The sequence below is a fragment of the Cajanus cajan genome, chromosome 3 (assembly GCF_000230855.2).
Source record: "Cajanus cajan strain Asha chromosome 3, NIPB_CcT2T_4, whole genome shotgun sequence".
In the NCBI taxonomy this organism is placed as follows: domain Eukaryota; kingdom Viridiplantae; phylum Streptophyta; class Magnoliopsida; order Fabales; family Fabaceae; genus Cajanus; species Cajanus cajan.
The window spans coordinates 71,180,675-71,202,397 of NC_138519.1; the positions used below are offsets into that span (position 1 = coordinate 71,180,675).

The 21,723-nt window shown below is 28.9% G+C and overlaps 3 protein-coding genes and 1 non-coding gene across 5 annotated transcripts; 2 read left to right on the forward strand and 2 right to left on the reverse strand.

Moving 5' to 3' along the window:
- Positions 1 to 5,817: 5,817 nt before the first annotated feature.
- On the forward strand, positions 5,818 to 8,827 carry LOC109806761 (putative sugar phosphate/phosphate translocator At3g11320). Its single transcript, XM_020369278.3, has 4 exons — positions 5,818 to 6,359; positions 7,637 to 7,740; positions 7,883 to 8,111; positions 8,283 to 8,827. Exons 1-4 carry the CDS (start codon positions 5,913 to 5,915, stop codon positions 8,427 to 8,429), a joined length of 927 nt encoding a protein of 308 aa, XP_020224867.1. The 5' UTR covers positions 5,818 to 5,912; the 3' UTR covers positions 8,430 to 8,827.
- Positions 8,828 to 11,407: 2,580 nt separating this feature from the next.
- On the reverse strand, positions 11,408 to 13,245 carry LOC109806086 (DNA sliding clamp PCNA). The gene is made up of 4 exons (XM_020368441.3): positions 12,796 to 13,245; positions 12,274 to 12,426; positions 12,074 to 12,171; positions 11,408 to 11,908 (listed from the first exon to the last, which is right to left on the reverse strand). The coding sequence occupies exons 1-4, from the start codon at positions 13,112 to 13,114 to the stop codon at positions 11,678 to 11,680; spliced, it is 801 nt and encodes a 266-aa protein (XP_020224030.1). The 5' UTR covers positions 13,115 to 13,245; the 3' UTR covers positions 11,408 to 11,677.
- A 2,632-nt stretch (positions 13,246 to 15,877) lies between these two features.
- Positions 15,878 to 15,949, reverse strand: TRNAK-UUU (transfer RNA lysine (anticodon UUU)). The gene has a single exon. It is a non-coding gene; the product is annotated as a tRNA-Lys (tRNA).
- A 1,304-nt stretch (positions 15,950 to 17,253) lies between these two features.
- On the forward strand, positions 17,254 to 21,675 carry LOC109805717 (mitochondrial uncoupling protein 2). 2 transcript variants are annotated; one of them, XR_002240341.3, is made up of 9 exons: positions 17,254 to 17,489; positions 18,414 to 18,632; positions 18,715 to 18,793; positions 19,410 to 19,543; positions 19,645 to 19,743; positions 19,851 to 19,955; positions 20,432 to 20,506; positions 20,681 to 20,896; positions 21,211 to 21,675. XR_002240341.3 is itself a non-coding variant. In XM_020367893.3 (9 exons), the coding sequence occupies exons 1-9, from the start codon at positions 17,418 to 17,420 to the stop codon at positions 21,232 to 21,234; spliced, it is 894 nt and encodes a 297-aa protein (XP_020223482.1). In that variant the 5' UTR covers positions 17,259 to 17,417; the 3' UTR covers positions 21,235 to 21,675. The 2 variants fall into 2 exon arrangements, 1 of the variants encoding a protein (XP_020223482.1); XM_020367893.3 differs by having other exon boundaries at positions 17,259 to 17,489; positions 20,810 to 20,896.
- The last annotated feature ends 48 nt before the right edge of the window (positions 21,676 to 21,723 follow it).

Consider the following 21,723-nt stretch of genomic DNA (forward strand, 5'->3'; position numbering starts at 1 on the left):
AAATAATTATTTTATAATAAATTTATTTAAAATATTATTATTTTAATGTTTGAAACGTGATTCGAAAATGTATATCATTGTTCGGCTGATAAATATATAATTAGTTATAGATAATAACATAATAAAAATTAAAAATAATAATTTTAAAATTTAGAAAATATAAAATAATTTTATAAAAATTAAAACTAAAATTTATTTATTTTATATTAACTAAAAAATATTTTTAAATAATAAAAACATTTTTCTATAAATTTTTATATATTTAGCGGCCAAATAAAATGGTTTAGCTGCAGGTCTCCACTCCGCCAGAAACTATAATAAATATAAGCCGCCGAAGCACGGAAATTAGAGGTGGGCAAAATGAACTGAACTGAACTGAACTTATAAAAACTATACTGAACTTAAAAATAGTTCTTACGAACTGAACTAAACTAAATATTAGTTCAGACTAACTGAACTGAACTATTTTTTTGTGTCATTGAACTGAACTGAACTATACTATAAAAACTTGAACTGAACTGCAGTTTAAACTGCACTGAACTGTTATGATATTTTGAATTGAACAATTTTGACTCATTGATCTATCAAAATAAGACACATTTGCCAATATTACTTTATTTTCCATTTTATTTAAATTTTTCAAAAAATATATATATATAATTAAGTCAAACAAACTCATTGAATTTTAAGCCTAAAAATAAGTAGTCAAACATAGCTCAATTGATCCGTTAGATTCGACAAAATTGATACAATTTTTTTTGGATCACTTTTTTTTTTTTTAAGTTTTGGTTATTAGACTATCGAGTTAATCCATTAAGACATAACATGTTAGACACATTTAATTTTTATCCTTTTATAAAAATAGTTCAATTTTAATATATCAGTTCAGTTTTATAGTTCAATACAGTTTAACTATCCAACAGTTCAGTTCAGTTCAGTTTTTTTACAAACAGTTCAGTTTTTTATAGTACAGTACAGTTCAGTTCACCACCAGTTCAGTTCAGTTCAATTTTTTTTGCCCACCCCTAACGGAAATGGGACCGCGTAATTCAATGGAGTGTTCCCAATTTCTTATGTTATGGATTATGTGATAAAATATTTTCTACCAATTTCTTATGTCATTGCTGAAGTGATAAAATATTTTTCACTTGACATAAACCGTGTTTGATTGAAGCAGAAATACTTGGAAAAAAAAATAGAGAAATTAAAAAATAGAAATAATTGAGTAGAAATAAAAAAAAATTATTTAGTAAAAATAAATAAGTAAAAACTAGAAAAAATTATCATGTTATCCTTTGTTAAGTACATTTAACTTTTTATTTCTTTTATTCAATTAAATTTATTTTTTAATTAAACAAATCAAGCTTGTTTATTTAATTTTATTTGAATAACATACATGTTATTCAAATAAAACTAAATAAATATATGTTTTGTTATGCTTTGTTTGCTTTGTACAGTATAAGTAACTTAGTCATATATTTCTTGTAAGATGACGATTGATGATGAAAAGAATATTTTAAACTGGCTTTAAACTTGAAATTCGAGAATTTGCATCTATTATTCAAAATAATCGATTATCCACTTATATTAATCAATTATTTACATTATATTTTCTCATTCTGTAAAGCTTACTGTAATAATCAATTATCACTATGCAATAATCGATTATTTCAAAGTCAACACTCTGAAATAATCGATTATTCCAATAAATAATTGATTAAAATGTTATTGACCGATTCTAGATTTATCAAGAATAAAATAATTGATTATTTCAATTAGACATTTCTATAAATATCATTTTTCAAACTCAAAACAAAAAGAATTGAAATATTTGTAACTTTGTGAAATCTCTTGCAAAAAAGACTCTAATATTCTTTGTTTTCTTTGTAAAATAATCTTTTGATCCTTTATAGATAATTTCAAGAAAGGATTCAAGAATCATCATCATCCAATTAGAAAGAAAGGCTAAGCTACTCTAACTTTGATTCACCTATTTGATTGATCCTGTATCCAGGTGAATCTGTTTTAAAACACTCTTTATCATTGTTTTTGAGTAGGTTTTTCAAGATTAAAGGTTTTGTAATGTATGACTACAAGGGATATTTGTTAGGGTATAAGAAATGTGTATATCTTTAGGATTTTAGGAATTTATTGCATGTGTATGATTGTAATACTCTAAATATAAAGATAGTGAAAAATCTCGATTAGGTTGATTGAGGACTAGATGTAAGTCATAGTGGTAGGGACTGAACCAGTTTAAATCCTTGTAGCATATCTCTCTATCCTTACACTCTATATTTGAATTCTTGCTAACATTGGTTGTATGTGCTAAATCTCTTATATTTGAATATTGTATATAATATAGGATTTAACATATATTTTTTGGTAATAAATTCATAAATCAATCTCAACATTTTATCCTATATAATCTAAATCAATAGACTTCTTTGGAAAGATTTTAGAAAATTGTTGAAAATTAAAGATCCTGAAAATAATTTTTTTAAAATATCAAATTCACCCCCTCTCTTGGATAAAGCCATATTTTTTAACAAATGTATATAAAGATCAAATCACACCAATCATGCATAGCATACCAATGTTAAACAACACATCCAAGAATAGCATACCAATGCTCAACACCTCAATCAAGTACAACATATCAATGCCTATACAATCCTCCAACCCTACAACTGTAGCAAATCAATGCCCATCAACATTTTCACCTGTACAAACATCTACATATATCATCCCAAATCAATTCATATGGAACTAACATCATTCTACCTAATTCAACTATCAATAGTTAAATCATTAATATACATTATCATAATTGAATATATAAAGCACCCTTTCAATCATCGTTATGCACCATTTAAAACAACCAACACAACAAGATATTGAAGATTACAAGTAAGAAAAGGGAAACATGCACTTCAAGTGCCCTAAGGCTATCAACACCTAGCTTAGAGCTACCAGTATCTAGCTCGAAGTTACCAAACACCTAGTTTAGAGATACCAACACCTTGCTTGAAGCTACCAACACTTGGCTTAGACCTACCAACACCTAGCTCGAAGCTACCACAACAACTAACTTAGAAATACTAATTGCTAACTTAGAGCTACTAGATAGCTAGCTTAGAGGTACCAACAACAAGCTCAAAGCTACCAGATGGCTAGCTCAAAGCGACCAAAATTCACTCGAAGCAACTAGAATTCGCTCTAAGTGACTCAATTCAAAGAGCATCTCTGAACAACTGTCCAAGCTCACCTTAAGCGACTCTCATGAGCACTCTAAGTGGCCAAACCCAAAAAACATGTATAACTTCGAGAAAACCCAACAAATCAAGAACAACCTCAAATCCTCTCAACCCATACAACACTATATGCATGCAAGCTCATAATTTTCCAATTATAACAACATGCAACTCATAATTTGAAGAAAATGAGACATGTAACAACATCACACAAATCTACCACTATCAAACCTCCCCTTATTCACCAAGAACACTAAGTTCTTCAAAATTCAACACCCCACTTCAGATTAAGCATACCAACGAAACATTCAACAAGAATCAAGGTATATGCAACACAACAATCTACTAACTATCAAGTTCTAGCTTCCCTTACCTCAAATTCGAAGAGAATGAGGAAGAAGGAAGAAGAAATCAAGTTTCAAGGAAACTTTGTAGGAAACCACCATCGCTCAATTCTCAGCTTTTCGAACCTTAAATATCTGCACCACTTCTACAATTAAGCTCTAGGGAGGATCACAACATCCTTAAAAGGAATTAGAGAAGAAGAGATTCTCTCAAGACTCATAATTTCTCTCTCTAAAATTCTAGAGTTAAGACCTTATGAAGTTCATTATTTAGAATTTACCTTATATACTTTAGTCATCTTTGGGCCAACTTTCACACTCTTACGCTATAACAACAAAATAACTTGAAATAACATACTTAATTACATTTATCACAATAAATATAATTAAGAAAGTATGGAGAAAAAATAAACACTAAAAAGGAGTTGAATAGTGTATATCAAAACTCACTTTTTTTGAAGTAGAGTAGTAGCTCTTATCAAATGAAGTGCGAAGAGCAGTCAAATGAAACATGGGATATTTTTATATTAGTTTGTCTCTAAAATTATAATTACTTTTAATTCATTCAAAAATTTCAATTTATATTGATGATAAATTGTAAATTAAATAGACTAAATACATCGTTTAAAATTCTCTCAATAATTAGAGGAACATAATGATATATACAGTATTCAACATATATTGCATTTAATTATTTAAATGTGTAATTATTTTTAAATTATAAATTATAAAGAAAGGATAAGATATATATATATATGTCCCCTTTTCATTTTTTTCAAATTTTTCCTTAAATAGTCCTTTATTATTTTTTAAAATAAATTTTATTTTCAAAAATTATTTTCTTTGTTCACTCCCTCCTTTACTCGATCATTTTCTTCCGCTAGTTTATCTAGGGATGGCAACGGGGCGGGTCGGGTGTGAGTTTCATGATACCCGTCCCCGTCCCCGCGAGTTAAACCCATCCCCGTCCCCGTCCCCATACCCATCGGGTATAGATTTTCATCCCCATCCTCGTCCTTGTCGGGTATCAGGTATACCCATACCCGTACCCGTACCCGTCAATTTTTTTTATTTTTTATTTTTTGTAAAAAAAAATGATATTTTTAAATTATTTTTTTTATTATTTATAATTATAATTAGGTTATTTCTTTATCTTATATTATAATAAATAATCACACATAAAAAAATATTAATTTTTTTTAATATAATTAAATTGAAAGTGAGTATTAAATTAAAAATGAGAATGGGAATGGATACGAGGCGGGTAGGTACATACCCGTACCCGTACCCGATTTAATATATCGGGTTTTACCCGTACCCGTACCCGGTCAAACCGGGTATTTCCCGTCAAAGTTAGGACGGGTTCGGGTATTACCTGCAAGTACGGGTATATTTGTCATCCCTAAGTTTATCCCTATCTGATTATTGTTCATAAAGTTTCTCTTGTTTATTTCTTGATTTTTTTTGTCTAGCAATTAAAAAACTCAGAAGATGAATTTTTGTACTCATTTTCTTCCCCTAGTTTATCCCTATCTTGTTTTTTTTTTACTTTCCTTCTTTATTAATTTTTTAAACCCTTTTTTTTACTCTTAATTATTTAAATATGAGAAGTACTTCCAAGAACTACTTTTTTCTTAAGTCCTGAACTCCAAAGAAAAAAATTATATATTTCTAAAAAAATGCTTATATTTTTACTCTTAGAATAAAAGTAATAAAACATATTTTTAGAAAATATTTTTCAAAAGAATAAATTTATTTATCTCTGAAAAGTATTTTTTATCTAATAACAAATAATTTATTAATTAAACAAATAAAGTTGTAACCTTAATTAAGCTATATAAATATATTCGAATAACAGTTATTAGTTCAAAATTAGGGCAGAAATTTTTGCCTCGATGATTATTTATCAACTATTAGGTCATTGTAATTATGATAGGATATCAGTTGCCAAAAACACCAACAAAAAGGGTACTGTTTCCTCTTTTTAATTATTTTATTCTTTAAAAAAATATTTTCGTTGTATTCGAAATTTTGATTATTTAATTATAGTATAAATGATAATATCCCCTCAAGTTTTAGGACTCACGTAACAAAATTCTCCAAACCCTTCACCTCCACAGAGCTTCTCACTCTGCATCACCCATTTTCCCTCTCCCTTTCTCATTCCTTCTACTCCCCCAAAACCCATTCCTCCCACATTATCAAAATCCTCTCATTCATCCCACATAACCATTAAGAAAAAGTAAAAAAAAAAACAAAAACAAAAACAAAAAAAAACAAACCCAGCAACAATCACGTAAACACCATCGACACAATGAAGGTTTCAGTCTCGGGAAAGCTCTTCACAGTGGGGTTGATAAGTTTCTGGTACGCCTCCAACATTGGGGTGTTGCTGTTGAACAAGTACCTCCTGAGCAATCACGGTTTCAGGTACCCTATATTCTTAACGCTGTGCCACATGATGGCGTGTTCCATTCTCAGCTACGTGGCCATTGCATGGCTGAAGATGGTTCCCATGCAAACGGTGCGGTCGAGGGTGCAGTTTCTGAAGATATCGTCACTGGGACTCATATTCTGCTTGTCCGTTGTGGGAGGCAACATCTCCCTCCGCTACCTCCCCGTGTCCTTCAACCAGGCCGTCGGCGCCACCACGCCGTTCTTCACGGCGGTGTTCGCTTATTTCATGACGCTAAAGAGGGAGGGCTTGCTCACGTATGCCACACTCGTCCCGGTTGTTTCTGGCGTTGTTATTGCTAGTGGGGTATCACTTCTATCTCTCTCTTTTTTCTTTCATACTACGTATTTGTTATCAGAGACAATTATATTCGAGTGAGATAAGATTTCTGTAGGTTACATAATTCTCTCTTATCTCTATGAATTTGTCTCTCCTTGGAAGAGGATGCAAGTCTTTTACTGATTGTTAAAACTTACACACAAGTTCATAGTTTGTTATGCCTGTCTACACTGTACGTGTGTTTTATCTAAATTTCCACCTCTTTAATTTCTTCCGTTTATCCGGATTCAGATATTTGCTGCATTCATGCAGTCAACTAAGCGAAATTGTTGGATGAAGATTGGATAACTCGTATTAAATTTAGGGTTTAAATGTAAAATGTTTTATACCATCGATCAATAAAAAATTATAGTTGTATAACATGTAAGTAGTTATTATAAAAGTGATCAAACGTACCTTTTGTAATGGTTTTTAATTGGATGATATTGTGGTATTGTGCATATAACATATTTACTATTAATTTAATCTTAATAAATCTGGTATAAAATACGTGTGTGAGATGTGAATCATCTTGTCTTCATCCAGTGGTTGCAGATTTATGACTGTGTTAATGTGGTGTTTGTTTTGTTGTGTGTTGTATAACGTGCAAGTGACAAATTTGAATGGGGACATGAAATTCTAGTTCTATGGTTAAGAAATTGAATGGGGACTTGCAATTCTAGTTCTTTGGATTTACCTCTACTAAAGTGTAAGGTTCAATTGTTGAGATTTTTACAATTTCATATTTATTTTATAAGTGATTATTAATGGTTTTTATTGTGATTCATCCTTCAACAATCGCTCCTCATATTAGAGGAGCCAAGTCCTTTTTTTCCTTTTTAAAATCAGTTAAAATATCATAATATACAAGTATGTTGAAGAAAAATTTTATGTGATCTCACTAATACACACCCAAGAATTAAAGCATACACACAGGTGGTGCAGAAATTAGATATGCAATGTCGGGCTAATTTGATAATAGGATTTAGGCCATTGATTCAATCTATTGCTTTGAGGGTATATATTCAAGTACAAGACTTTCTTTCGTTTCTTTCAAATTTCTTTATAAATATGTTCTCTGATTAGTTTTAGCCTGTTAATTTTGGGAATGGGAGAAATCGCCTCTGCTTGGGATCTTTTTTGTTAATGTTAGATTTGCTAGGTGTCATTGTCACTAATTAATGTAGATGAAAATGGGGTTCTGCTTGTTGTTACAAGCTGTAGTTATTGATTTTTACTATATATTTTCACTTGTATGGATGAAGGGAGAACCAAGCTTTCATCTATTTGGATTCATAATGTGCATCAGTGCTACAGCAGCCAGGGCACTCAAAACAGTGCTTCAAGGGGTCTTGCTGTCTTCTGAAGGGTAAAGAGCTCAAACTTTCTTGTCATAGTATTTGAACTCTACTGATTGAAGAAAGAGTGTCATCCATATTCCACAACATAGTATTTTAATTTTGAGATGTTTTGGCCAGGTCAGTACTGAAATGGTTTCTTTGATTTCTCAGGGATAAGCTCAATTCTATGAACCTTCTTATGTACATGGCACCAGTAGCTGTTGCATTCCTTCTTCCAGCTTCAATCATAATGGAGGAAGATGTAGTCGGCATCACAATTTCACTTGCTAGAGAGGATTCAAGTATTTTGTGGTTACTTCTCTTCAATTCTGCATTGGCATATTTTGTCAATTTGACAAATTTCTTAGTCACAAAGCACACCAGTGCATTGACACTTCAGGTAATCATTTCACACCCTTTTCTTTTGTTCTATTAGGAATTTGAGCACATTAATAAAACACTCCTGAAGATACAATTTTCATCTAAATAGTCGTAACACCATTAATTTGACCATGTAATATCTAACCATGCATTGTACATCATTAACTTGAAGTCGTAATTACTGTGTCAGGTCCTGGGAAATGCAAAGGGAGCTGTGGCTGTTGTTATCTCCATTTTGATATTTCGAAATCCTGTATCAGTGACTGGAATGTTTGGATATTCTCTCACAGTCATTGGAGTCATCCTATATAGTGAAGCCAAAAAACGGGGTAAATAAGTCATTAAACCCAAATTCTGCATGCCCCGTTGGATCAATATTATCCACTCCTCAAACTGCTGATGCAACCAGTGGAAGTGTTTCCTTACAAAATGCATTTAGAATTTAATTAATCTTTCATTGAAACTGTAAATATTTTACCCTTCAATCGTATTTAGACAATTTTTTTAACAAAAAGTAGGAAGGAAACTGTTATTTGCTGATCAGTAGTGAAGAGAAATCAGCCACGTTGCTGATATAAGTTAGGGCTCTGGCTTGGAATATGTTAGAATTTAGTGGAGGCCGGGGAAAGAATTAGAGTGCATGTAACATTAGCCCTCTTCTTTTATCTTTTGTATGATATTTTGACTTTCAAATTTAATGGAAACTGATGCAATTTTGGAAAATTCATGCAATTCAATATCTTTTATATTTGGGCAGCTCATGTGATGAACTCCTTTGTTCATTTCCGTCAAAAAGCACATATAACTTTAACAATTTACAAGGGAAAAGCCCATCAACAACTCGGGGTGTGTTTAGATGATGAATAATAATGAGGAACAAGAATCACAATCTATCAAAGAGTGTTGAAAAGAAAGCGATTGAAAAAATAATAAAAGAACTCATTTGTGGTAAAATTAAACTTATTTGTCAAAGTAAAAGGTTTTTAACCTATAATTCTATCGAATCATTTTGGACCTAGAGTACATATACCTAAAATATTTTAATTATATATAATTAATATTTATATGCATTGTACATGTTATATTAACACAAATGATTATCTTCTCTGTAGTATTTTTAAAGATTTCTCGTTAACAAAAATGTTTTTAGGTGTTTTTTTAATGAGAGAATTTTTAGAGGTTCTTTTAACTTCTTATCTAATATAAATTTTATTTATCATAATTATTTATAAATAAAATTTAATAATTTAAAATAAATTATTGATACACTTCAAAGGTGAAGGTACACTTTAGAAAATAAAGTGTAATAACAATTGTTCATTAAAAAGTCAACGATAGATAAACATTGTGAGTAGTAAAAGTGTTATAATTATTTTAAATCATTTTATATTGTCAAATTGAATTATTTTTTTAGTATTGAGAGACTTTAGGATCTAAGGTAAAATATTTTGTTTTGATGAAAATTGACAAAAAAAATTGAAATCCAATCATTTGTAAAATTTCTTAAAATAGTAAAATTTTAAATTCTTCTAAAAAAAATAAAAATTTGAAATTCTTCATATTTTTTTTTATTTCACTTGTATATTTAAAAATTTTGTATTTTTAATTATTGAATAATCAAAAATATTTTTAAGATTATTAAATATTATCTAATATTAATTTTAAAATTTATTAAATATTTAAAAATTGACTAATATTTATTTTTATAAAATTTAATTTAAAAATATAAACATATGAATACATTTTTAAAATCAATTTTATCATTGTGAAATCAAATTATCATATTTAATCTAACAATTTAAAATTTAAGAAATTCGAATTGACTTATATAAATAATATATTTTTAAAATGATTAAAATTGAAATAAAAATAAATTAAATACAAAAAATTTTAAAATTCTTCATCCAAACGCACATAACATATTATTCTAACTCAATCATTAGGCCAACTCTAATATTGTCAAAAATAAAATATTTTTATTACAATATAATATAAATTATTTATTATAAATATGAAATATATTTTATATGTTCAAATATATTTATTTATTACAAATATTAATAATAATATAATTTATATTAAAAATATTTATTTATTATAGATTATAACACTTATTTTCTGCCTTACACGTTCTAAAATACTATTTCATAATACTTTTTATTTATAATTAAAGTGTTTAATTTACTTTTATTTATACATGTAAAAGTGCGTGTCAACAAAAAAAATTTAACACACTTATTTGTCTTTTTTTGGTAAAGATAGAAAAGATAACAAAAATGATCACGAGAATTAAACTTAATTTCTCATGCTTCTAAGTTCTAACTACCTTAATCTCTTCTCACCCAACTATACTAGATTAACCCTAATGTCTTAACACACTTGTTTGTAACATGTTATTTAAACAATTTTTAATATACATTTTACTAGTTGAAATTTATAGAGAATTAATCACTTTTTTTTTTGCATGTCTCGCGTTATTTAATAAACTTTGTTCAGGTTTATTAAATCTCTCCTACAATAACTGAAATTTTAGTATTTAAAGCATCCTTAAATATAGGATGTTCTAATTTTTTAATATAACATTTATTTATTTATTCTTAATTAAACTATTCATGCATTATCTAATCACCACAATTAAAAGTAAAATATTTACTGAAAATTAACCTATTTTGTAAAATTAAATAATAAAAAAAATTATTATTGTTCTTAATTTTTGTGTAAAAACCTTTAACTAAGATCATCATATAGAAGGAAAAAATGCACAATTTTTAAGAAATTTTTACTAATAATTAAATAGTTATTTATTACTGAAATATAATTAAAATGTAAATAACACATGAACTTTATTTTTTGGCATATGAATAATAAATGACTTAAAGCTTAAACATACATATTGGTGTTAACGTTTAAAGTTAGGTGTTATAAATGTATTTACAAATAACAGATGAGATATGTATTTATTTACAAATTAAAAACAGAGCAACTAAAATCTGTTTTACAAAATTAAAACCTAAATCTAATTTATTATCTATCATAAATTATATAAATCAAATCTGACATATTAACATATTTAAAAATCTATTTTGTATTAACACTAATTAGACCAGTAAATATAATTTTTTTTAAAACTAATAAATCTATTTATCAAAAAATACTTCTGTCCATTTAATAAATTCAAAATCGTAGCCATCGGGTTATTTTATTCCCGCCATGGGATAAGGACTATCCCATGCTAATGTTTACAAAATGATATTTCGCAAGATATTGTTATGAAGTTGTTATAGTGCAGAAAAGTAAAAACACAGCATGAAAAAATGTACACCAATTGTTTCACACTGAATTAATTACCAATAAAATGGGAAAACAAGGTGGTGAAGAAACAATAGTACAATACATCTCTTCTACAGAATTCATAAATTAGCAAATTTTTTGAACACAGTTAAAATATCTTCAAACAAAAAATATATAACAGCATCCTAAGTGCAACCGTATTAAAATCCTTACATCCCAATTCATTCAGAAATAGATTAAACTTCAGGTTGTGTCTTCATCCTCTTCTATCCTCGGAGTCCATTCAAAAATAAACTAAACTTCAGGTTTTGTTTCTTCGTCATCCTCTTCTATCTTTGGAGCCAAATAAAACCGAACATAACCCATCTCAGCAATTTTGTACTCAACCACTACCGGCAGCTCATTTGACAGACTAATCGTAACTGTATTAGACAACGGTGTTGCCTTGGTGAAAGAGTTCATGTACCGCAGGGCAAACGTCAAGGACACAGGTTCATTCATCTCAATCAATGTAGCTTCCTCAGGCTGCAACATTAAACCACAAATACAAACTTGTAAAAATTGCACACCACTGTCCTTTACATCTCACAAAATAGATTACAAAAACATGTACAGAAGTATAAAGTTAAACTTAATACATTGGTTGAACAGAATGAGAACTAAAGATAAAAAGCATGTACAGTTTCTCACCTTGTCTACCGAAGTATTCTGCCTGCAAACTATATTAGCAGTTCCAATATCTCCTTTGGTGGAAAACTTGACACCCTCTTTAGTCACCGAAATAACAACTTCAACATAAACCACAAAACAACAAAAATCTATCAACATAACCCTCTAAACAAAAAACAAATACTAACAATCCACTGAAACTGAGAGGCAAAGCTAATTACCAGTGTCACCAATGCTACTAAGATCCCTGCAGATTCTAGCAAACTCAGAAGATGGCATCTTAACAATGGCATGATACTCTGCCTCCGGAATCCCAAGATGTTCACTGTCAATGGACATCAACTTCATCTCAAAATCAGAAATCTTATCTTGCGCTGTAAGACAAAACCCAAACAAAATTCTAAAATTAGCAATGTATCAAACACAAATCTCGCATCAGTAAAATCAAAACACCAAAACCCTAAAAAGTAGGCAATCCTGAACCACATAGCCTCGAATTAAACCTATAAGCATCAATATTTTTACGAAATCCACATTCCTTGTGAAAACCCTAACATTCCAAAGGCAAATCACATTCCTGACATGAAACATTAAAAAATAACTTCTTCCAACTAGCAATTGAAAATCAAACATAAGAATAACCAAGACAAAAATCATAAAAACAGAACAAACCACACAAACCCTAAAACATCAAACTCAGTTAAAAACTCCAGAAACAGAATAAATCATCAAGTGAAACGTACTAGGGCTTTCAAACATGAAAGTGACGGTATCACCACCGTCATCAGCTTTAATAGTGATGATGTCATCGTTGCCAGCGCACTTGAGCATCTTTGCCATGTTGCCGAGGTTCATGCCCATGGAGATGTTGCGGTCGCAGCGGTAGTGCTCGAACCCCTCCGATCGGAGAAGCAAGGCGACGAGCGCCACGTGGCTGGAGTCCATGGCCTGAAGGGAGAAGCCGGTGGAGGAGCAATCGAAGTTGGCGTCGTTGACGAGCTCCTTGATGGCATCGAGAACCTTCTTGAGAAGGGAACCTTGCACGAGACGGAGTTCCAACATCGTGGATCGAGAGTGTAATTGGGTTAGGGTTAGGGTTTCGCGCGGGTTCGAGATTCGGAAATGAAATGTGAAGAAGTAGCGGGAGGGAGAAGGGTTTTATAGGGGAAGGTTCTTGAAATTGGCGGGATTTGGGGCAAATAATTGATATCCCGCGCCAGTAGGTTTTTCAGAGTATTTGGAGGGAATGTTTAAGACTCACATAGGATTATAAGAAGGATTTTGTTAAATAAACTTTTATTAATTAATAATAATTTATTGTTATTTTTATACTTTTCAAAATGATTTTTTAGAAAGTATTTTTTGTTAGAAAAATTATCTTTTTGAAAAGTATATTATAAAAAAAACACAAATTTACTCGTTTGAAAAAAAATTAAAATATAAAAAATATATTTTCAACTTTATGAGAGAAAAATGTTTTTATTTTACTCTTTAAAAAGGTATTTTTTGGAAAGTATATTTTTTAAGCTTATGAAAAGAATTTTAGGAAAGATAAATATTTTTACTCTTCTAGAATGTATTTTTTGGAAATATATTTTAAGAACTAAAAAAATATGACTTTAGAATAATGAAGATAAAAAAATATACTTTTTTTAATCAATAATTTATTGTAAAATTAATAAATCATATCTTTAAAAACCATATTTTTATAAAATTTACAATTTTGTATTCAATGTATATAATGTTGAATGTAAAGTGATAGAGTTTAAAAAATATTAAAATTAAGATTGAAAAACTAGGATTTAAAAATAATAAAAATGAATCGATGGGTGTCTTGATTGTTAAAAAAAATCAAGAAATAAAATATTAGAAAGAAAAAATATGACGTATGAAAAGAGATATAGTAAGAAAAGAAAACGAGTAAAATAAGAGAGGTGGGTGAAAAATATAATTTTTATAAATGAAATTTATTTTAAAAATAAAATGAATTAAAAGAGAATTTAAGAAAAATTTTGGGGAAAAAAATTAAGAAGGATGGGCATATCTATCAGGAAGGAGGGGTCAATATAACATTTACCTTATTGCAATCCTACTTGAATTTTGAAATTTAATTTTTTTTAAAAAATGTATTATAAAGGAATAAAAAAATAGAGACTTAAATATGATTTTTCATTTTAGAAAATATTCAAGTTTTTAATCTACATTATTATGTAATTATTTTTTAAATACTTTTTTGTTTTATTAAAATATTATTGACTGTTAATGATATTATGTTAGTATAATATACTTTAAAATTATAGATTTTAAGATAAATTTTATTTATTTATCTAAGAATCATCATTAAAAACCAAGAATGATAGTTTTAAAATTTAAAGAAATAAAAAAAAAAAAGTATTTCATCAGGGCAGAAACCAAAATTTATTATTTTATAGTGACTAATTTTTTTTAAAAGTACCATAAACAATATTTTTGATTTTTTTAAAGATGAAAACAATTACAAAAATTATAATTATAATTCATTCATTTTATAGGATTAAAAACATACATAAACCAAAAATAAAATTAAAATAAAATATATGATCAGATGAAAGTATAACAATTTAGTTGTATAGATTGAAATAGTATATTACAATCCAAAGTCTTATGTTTCCAAAAATTTTAAGAATGAAACAAAATACAAAATCAAAAAATCCACCCATTTTATATGACTAAAAATATATTTATGCAAAAAATAAAATTAAAATAAATATAATCGAATAAAAGTATAACAATTAAAACAATAATAGAGATTAAAATAATCCAATACATTACAATATTTAATGTCTTCATTATAATTTCTACGAATATAAAAATAATATAACAACTTTTGAAAATATTCTCATTTAAATTATGTTATTCATTTGTATTAAATATATGAAAATAGTTATTTTGCATATTAAATAAATTAAAATATTAGTATAATATTATTTGTCCTTGAGCTAAACATATTTTTAATTTTCAAATTTTTTTAATATTTGATATTTTAAAAATCTTAAATACTATTACCATTTTTAATTATAATACTGTTTTACACTAATTATAAGACTTAAGATCCGAGTTATAATAATATTTTTGTTTTTTTATATAAAACTCATTCTATATAATTTCATATATTAATTATTTTTAAACTAAAATAATATTAATTAAAAAAATTAGAGAGATATTATAATAATCAGAAAAAAAAAATGAATATTAATTAGATTATATGAACAATATAAGCATAATTTTGAAAATATTATATAAAAATAAATCATATTTATTCTTATCAATATATTAATTTTTAATCTTATCTTTTATGAGTCGAATCTTGACTATTTTGTAATGGGTTTATTGTTTGGTACATTAAATTTTTTTTTGGTACATTGTAAATTTGTAATGGTTGTTTTTGGAGGAAATGGTTGTGATTTAGACTGAAATTGAATTTGAATTAACAAATTTAATTAGGTTGATTTTGTTTTGAAATATGTTAGGCAAATTCAATCGGACTAAGATATAGTTGATTTAATTCAAATTATCGGGTTATGGCAAAAACAAATTTTTTACACATTTTCAAGTTTTTACTTTTAATTATCGTCTATCTTTTATAAAATTTTAATCTTATATTATGTATGGTAAAACTATTTTTATTTTTTAATGACTGAATATTTATTTTTCATTATTATCACTTTATATATTTCATTATTTTTTCTCAAAAGATGATTAAAAAACTACATAATTAATATGACCAAATTAAGAAACTTCTCTTTTACTTAATTAATTAAATGATGAAAAATAGATTATTATATTCGCCGTCTGTGGGGATCGAACCCACGACCACGTGGTTAAAAGCCACGCGCTCTACCACTGAGCTAAGACAGCTTTACGAACTATTGGAATCGAAACAACATTTAATACTGTTAAATTTTTATTTTTATCCAACAATGCCTAGGAAATTGAAACACACGACAAAACACTAATTATTACACTATTTAAAATAATAAAATAAATTATCAGTAGAAGTCAAAATAACTATAATAATTGAATATAAAAAAATGAGTGCAATTTAAATTTTTGAGTTAAGATTTTATGTTATAATATAAAATACTTTATTTAAATAATTATACATAATAAGAGGTGTAGGGTGAATACTATAATATACATACAGTCTTCTATTTTTATTGAATTTTGTTAGTAAATTTTTGTTGAAATTGAAATATAAATAATTGTAATAAGAAATATAAATAATTATAATAATTTAAACATTTAAAAAAGGAATGAATCTAATTCATTGAGAAATTATTGTCATAAAGTAACAAGTTACTTATGAATATGATTTATCCACATCAACTTAATTATATTTTTGTGTGTTGAGTTAAGTCAGTAAATTAGATTGAGTAATTTTTATGCATTCAATTATAATTATATTGGATAACAGATCAAAGAATTTGTTATTAGATAAATTTAAACTAATCTAACCTATAATAAATTATTAAATTAAGTTAAAAATATTAGACACAACATAACATATATTACACTCATTTGTATATATTTAATTTTACTTTTTTTTGTGACATATTGAAGGAATGAATTGATTGACTAAATTTAATTAAGAAAAATAATTTAATTTTTACTTATTACATAATTCAAAATTTGTTGCATTAGTAACACATAATGTCTACTTACTTAAAATATTTGTTATTTTTAATATATAATTATTTTAATTTTATTTATATTTTGAATCATATTTTTAATTTAAATTAAGTATATTTATTTTTTATTTATTTCAATTTTTAAAATATACTTTTTTAAAATTATTTCAGTTGATGACCCTACTTGATCTAATTCAGTTATAATCATATTAGATAACTTAAAAAAATTATCATAAATTTAATTTAATCCAATTAAAGTTAATTGATAAGCTTGACTTGACCCGAATTGTTTACCCCTACAGAAAACAGTGAAACGTATTTTTTATGAAGTACTAAAGTAAATATTTACTGGAAAAATTCAATTCGGCTGAAAATAACTTAATTCCTACTAGAATATTTACATAAAAGTGACGATATAACGATAGTTGTCAAAAATTAATATCTCTGGCTCCCAAAATGTTGATATTTTCATTTAAGAAGGGTACTGCATGTGCATCACATCAGTATGTATCTAGTGTGAAAGTAACGCAACTAACACCTATATATTAGTAAATTTACCGTGAACGCGTTGAACTCGTTTGAAGGAGAGTGATAAGATTTAACCGAACGTGGTTGTTGCTTTCTTTCATGCTACTCTCCTTCACCTTCTTAATCACTCACCCAACCAACCCTTTTTCCTTCTGCCCGGAGTGTCAACAATGTCAGATCCAAACCAGATTTCGTTCGTTCAAGCCTTCTTTTGCAGCGCTTTCGCCGCTTGTGTTGCCGAGGTAACCTTCCTTCTGCGCCGTTGATTCCTTCCGTTTCGTTTCGATTTCGATTCAGCATTTCGATTAGAGCTACTCGCATATTCGATTGTGTGGCATAGAAACTGAATCGTATGTTTATAAGCAAAAGGAGTTAGGAGAGAAAGATAATCTAGTTAAGGACTCGCTTGTGTTAGCTGAGTTTATGGAGTTTATTTGTGTGCGTCTGTGTAGAAGTTGAAAAGTGAAATCGTGCTTGTTTTTCGCTTTACAATGTGCAGTATATATTGTTCCATGTATTTACTTTTGAGTAAATTGTAAATTATAGTGGCATTGTGTCTTACACTGTAATCAAATCACAAATTTGTTGAATTTTATAGTATCAATGATGAGTCGATAGTTTTTTTTTTTTTGTTAATAGTGCATCGAAATTAATCTCGTTAGTCGTTAAATAATTTTTTGAGCTTAGAAAATAGGATATTACTATACTTGAAAGTTGAAAATGAGTATTTCGGAAAAATGAAGAGAGGGATCCTAGTGAATGAAGTGAGGTAAAAGACTGGTTACAGTTTTAATTGACTGTGAGTTGAGATCGTACAGAGGTATGTTCACTTATTCTTATTATTGTTTGTGCTTGATGTTCTTATCATGCAGATAGATTGGCATGACTTGTTACCTGACTCAATCTTTTAGTTTCTAGGTGTTTCTTTTGCAAGAGCTTTGTACTTTGCTTTTCTTCCTTAATCAAATTTATTTTTCTATATATAAAAAGAAACAATGATTATGCTTCAAACTTTTTTACATGTTTCATTTCTTCTCGTCTGAAGTTACTTATTGATAAATAAATGCCTCTATGTCAATATTCTATTCCATGTCTGGTATAGAAATTTAAGCTAGAAACATGGCTTTCAGAAAGTAATTCTAATAATTCCTCTGGGCTCTGTGTAGTTTTGTACTATTCCTCTGGACACAGCTAAGGTCAGGCTTCAACTCCAAAGGAAGCTAGGGGTTGATGATGAAGTGGGTTTACCTAAATACAAGGGCTTGCTGGGCACGGTTAAGACCATTGCTAGAGAAGAGGGTATATCAGCTCTATGGAAAGGCATTGTTCCTGGTTTGCATCGCCAATGTCTATATGGGGGCTTAAGAATTGGGTTATATGATCCTGTGAGTATAATATCTAACTTTCATTGAATAAGACTGTCATTGGAGGAACATGGGTTGTACATATGAACTGCACCATGAACAGGTCAAAACATTTCTTGTTGGTAGTGCATTTGTTGGAGAGGTTCCATTATACCATATGGTACTGGCTGCTTTGCTGACTGGTGAGTACTTCTGAACATTTCTATGGCTTCATATTGCATAACATTCATTGACCTTCTCACCTTTGTGTGGAAAATTAGCATCCTCCTTGGTTTCAAATTTCAATGGCACAAAAAATGTCATTATAATTTAAAAGGCAAATAATGCTTGATTATGTTAATTTTTTCCCCATTTACATGAAAATTAAGATTTTAGCTGTGTTTTTTATTTATTAATTATTTATCAAGCAACTTTTTCATCTTTATATTGTAGCACAAGACTTTATCATAAATATGAAGTAGTAATTGCATAATATAAATGTAAAGTTATTGACATTACATTCACATAATAGAAGTTGAAAGTAGAAAAGGCTTGTAAATTTGAGAGACGGGAAATGCAAATAGACAAGGAAATTAAATAGGGATTTAATTAGAATTTTCTTCCTTTTAACAAAACGATTTAAATGCTCACAAATTGTATTTTCCTTCTAAATAAAGAGAGTGATTCCATATTCAAGTCAAACCCCGGAGAATTCTACTTCTACACAAAGGTGAAAAAGTAACATTCTCCATGGAAATATATATATTTTTGTATTATATTATATGCTATAGTCATTGACTCACTTTTTTGAACTTGTAGGTGCTTTGGCAATCATGGTTGCTAATCCAACTGATCTAGTCAAAGTTAGGCTCCAAGCTGAAGGTCAATTGCCATCTGGGGTACCTAGGCGTTATTCTGGTGCTATAGATGCATATATAACTATCTCAAGACAAGTAAGCCTTTCGTCTAATGAATTTCTTTGGTCTTGTTCCTTCCTATATGTTGAAAATATACTAATCGAGTCTAATTCTCTATATATTTTTTGTTAAACTAGGAAGGGATAGGGGCCTTGTGGACTGGGCTTGGGCCCAATATAGCAAGGAATGCAATTATAAATGCTGCTGAATTAGCTAGCTATGATCAAGTGAAACGGGTAATCACATTATAGGGTATTATAAATTGTATTTATGCTATAATTTGAAGTACAGCCTCATATAAAATTTAATCGCAATGCTGCTCTGATTCTTTATACTTATGCAGACGATTTTGACAATTCCAGGGTTCATGGATGATGTCTATACTCACCTCCTTGCTGGCTTAGGTGCAGGTCTTTTTGCTGTCTTTATTGGTTCTCCTGTAGATGTGGTAGGTGCAACCCCAGCACCCCTTCCTCTCCCCTTATTTGTTTGTTTGCAGTCTGCACTTATGCTTATTGCTTAAGAAGAACATAGCTTTGTTAACAATACATAGCATTGATAGCAATGATAGTCCTGTTTATAAATGAAGAGAAAAAAAGAAGGAAAGGGCTCCAAAATGATACAATTTTAATGTTTTGGCGTAACATTTTGGTGCTGGATCAGGATCATGCAGACCTAAAGCTGACAGTGTTAGTGCTGGATCTTGCCAATAGTAACCAAAACACTTTTTACTAGGAAAATTGCTTTCAATAATTCTGACTGTGTTCTTCCATAAATATTCCTGTAAAATATAAGCAACTTTTCCATAGTATTCTGAAATTCTAGAACCATTGCAACATTTCTTAAAAATATTTTCCTATGAAGAAGCACCCTCTAGTTTTATGAAGCAAGTGATGACTTATATCCATGCCCATAATTTTCCAGGTGAAATCCAGGATGATGGGGGATTCAACCTACAAAAGCACATTTGACTGCTTCCTCAAGACTTTGCTTAATGAGGTTTGTGAATTTCCTTATTTGATTTGGTCATTATTGTAGTTGTTTAAAATCTTGAAACCTAGGGGAATTGGAAGATTCACTACAATAGTTAGCACCTTTTTTTGCTATGTTTTTATTTGGACTTTTAATTTGGTTGTCCGTTTTTTTATTTTTTTATTTTTATAAATGTCTCAGGTAAAGACCTTAATTATATGAGATGACTTGGGAGACAGGACAAAAACATTTTAGAGTTGACAAGAAGGTCTGCATAAAGTTTATCTTTTTCTGTGTACCGATTGAACTCATGTCACAAATGTATTGCAGGGATTTACGGCCTTCTATAAAGGTTTCCTTCCTAATTTTGGTCGAATAGGAGCTTGGAATGTGGTTATGTTTCTTACCCTTGAACAAGTAAGATATACATATTATCTTGCCTATGCTGTTATCATATGTAATTTATAAATCGTATTGCAGTATTGCTGATTTGGACCCTGGTATCCACTTAAAAATGTCCTGCTTAAAGGTTGCCTTTTGTATTGGGTCAATTACACAGCTTGTCATGTGTAATAAATAATAATAATAATAATAATATATTATTGCTACACGCTTTTGCCTTCTGGTATCATTTGTTGTTTTTGGGATTTGCTTCGCTTAAGATGAAGTTGTACATGACTATATGAAACTGCCCGTCAAATATTGAAAGTGGTATTTGATTCATGTGACAGGTCAAGAGGGTCTTCAGAGGATAATTATTGCCACTCTTCATGATTGAGGTTCACTAAGCAAAAATAGTGTTTTTTCTCGGATGATTGCTTTCAGATGAACGACAGATTTTTACAGCAGAAGGGCGGTCTTTCCTCATTTGTTTCCTACTTCTGTCGTGTGGATGGACATCAAGCTTTATATATTCTTAGTCGATGAATAAACCGTTAATTTACCTTTTATGGCTGTTGTCCACTTGTGCCACGTGGACGCCACAATTCAAACATTCTTATCCAATGAATAGATCGTGAAACTACATTTACTTGAAAGGCCTACATTGCGCTGGTTCGATACGAGATGTATTTTTCATTTTTTTTTTCCTGGGAAATAAATTGTGTATTTCCCCACTCATTGAATAGACAAGTGAAATGACACATGCATGAAAACTGATAATTATTTAGTCTATAATTTATTATTCCATTCAAATATTATGGGTCTATTGCCATTGATATCGAATATGGATTTTGTTGGTTCCA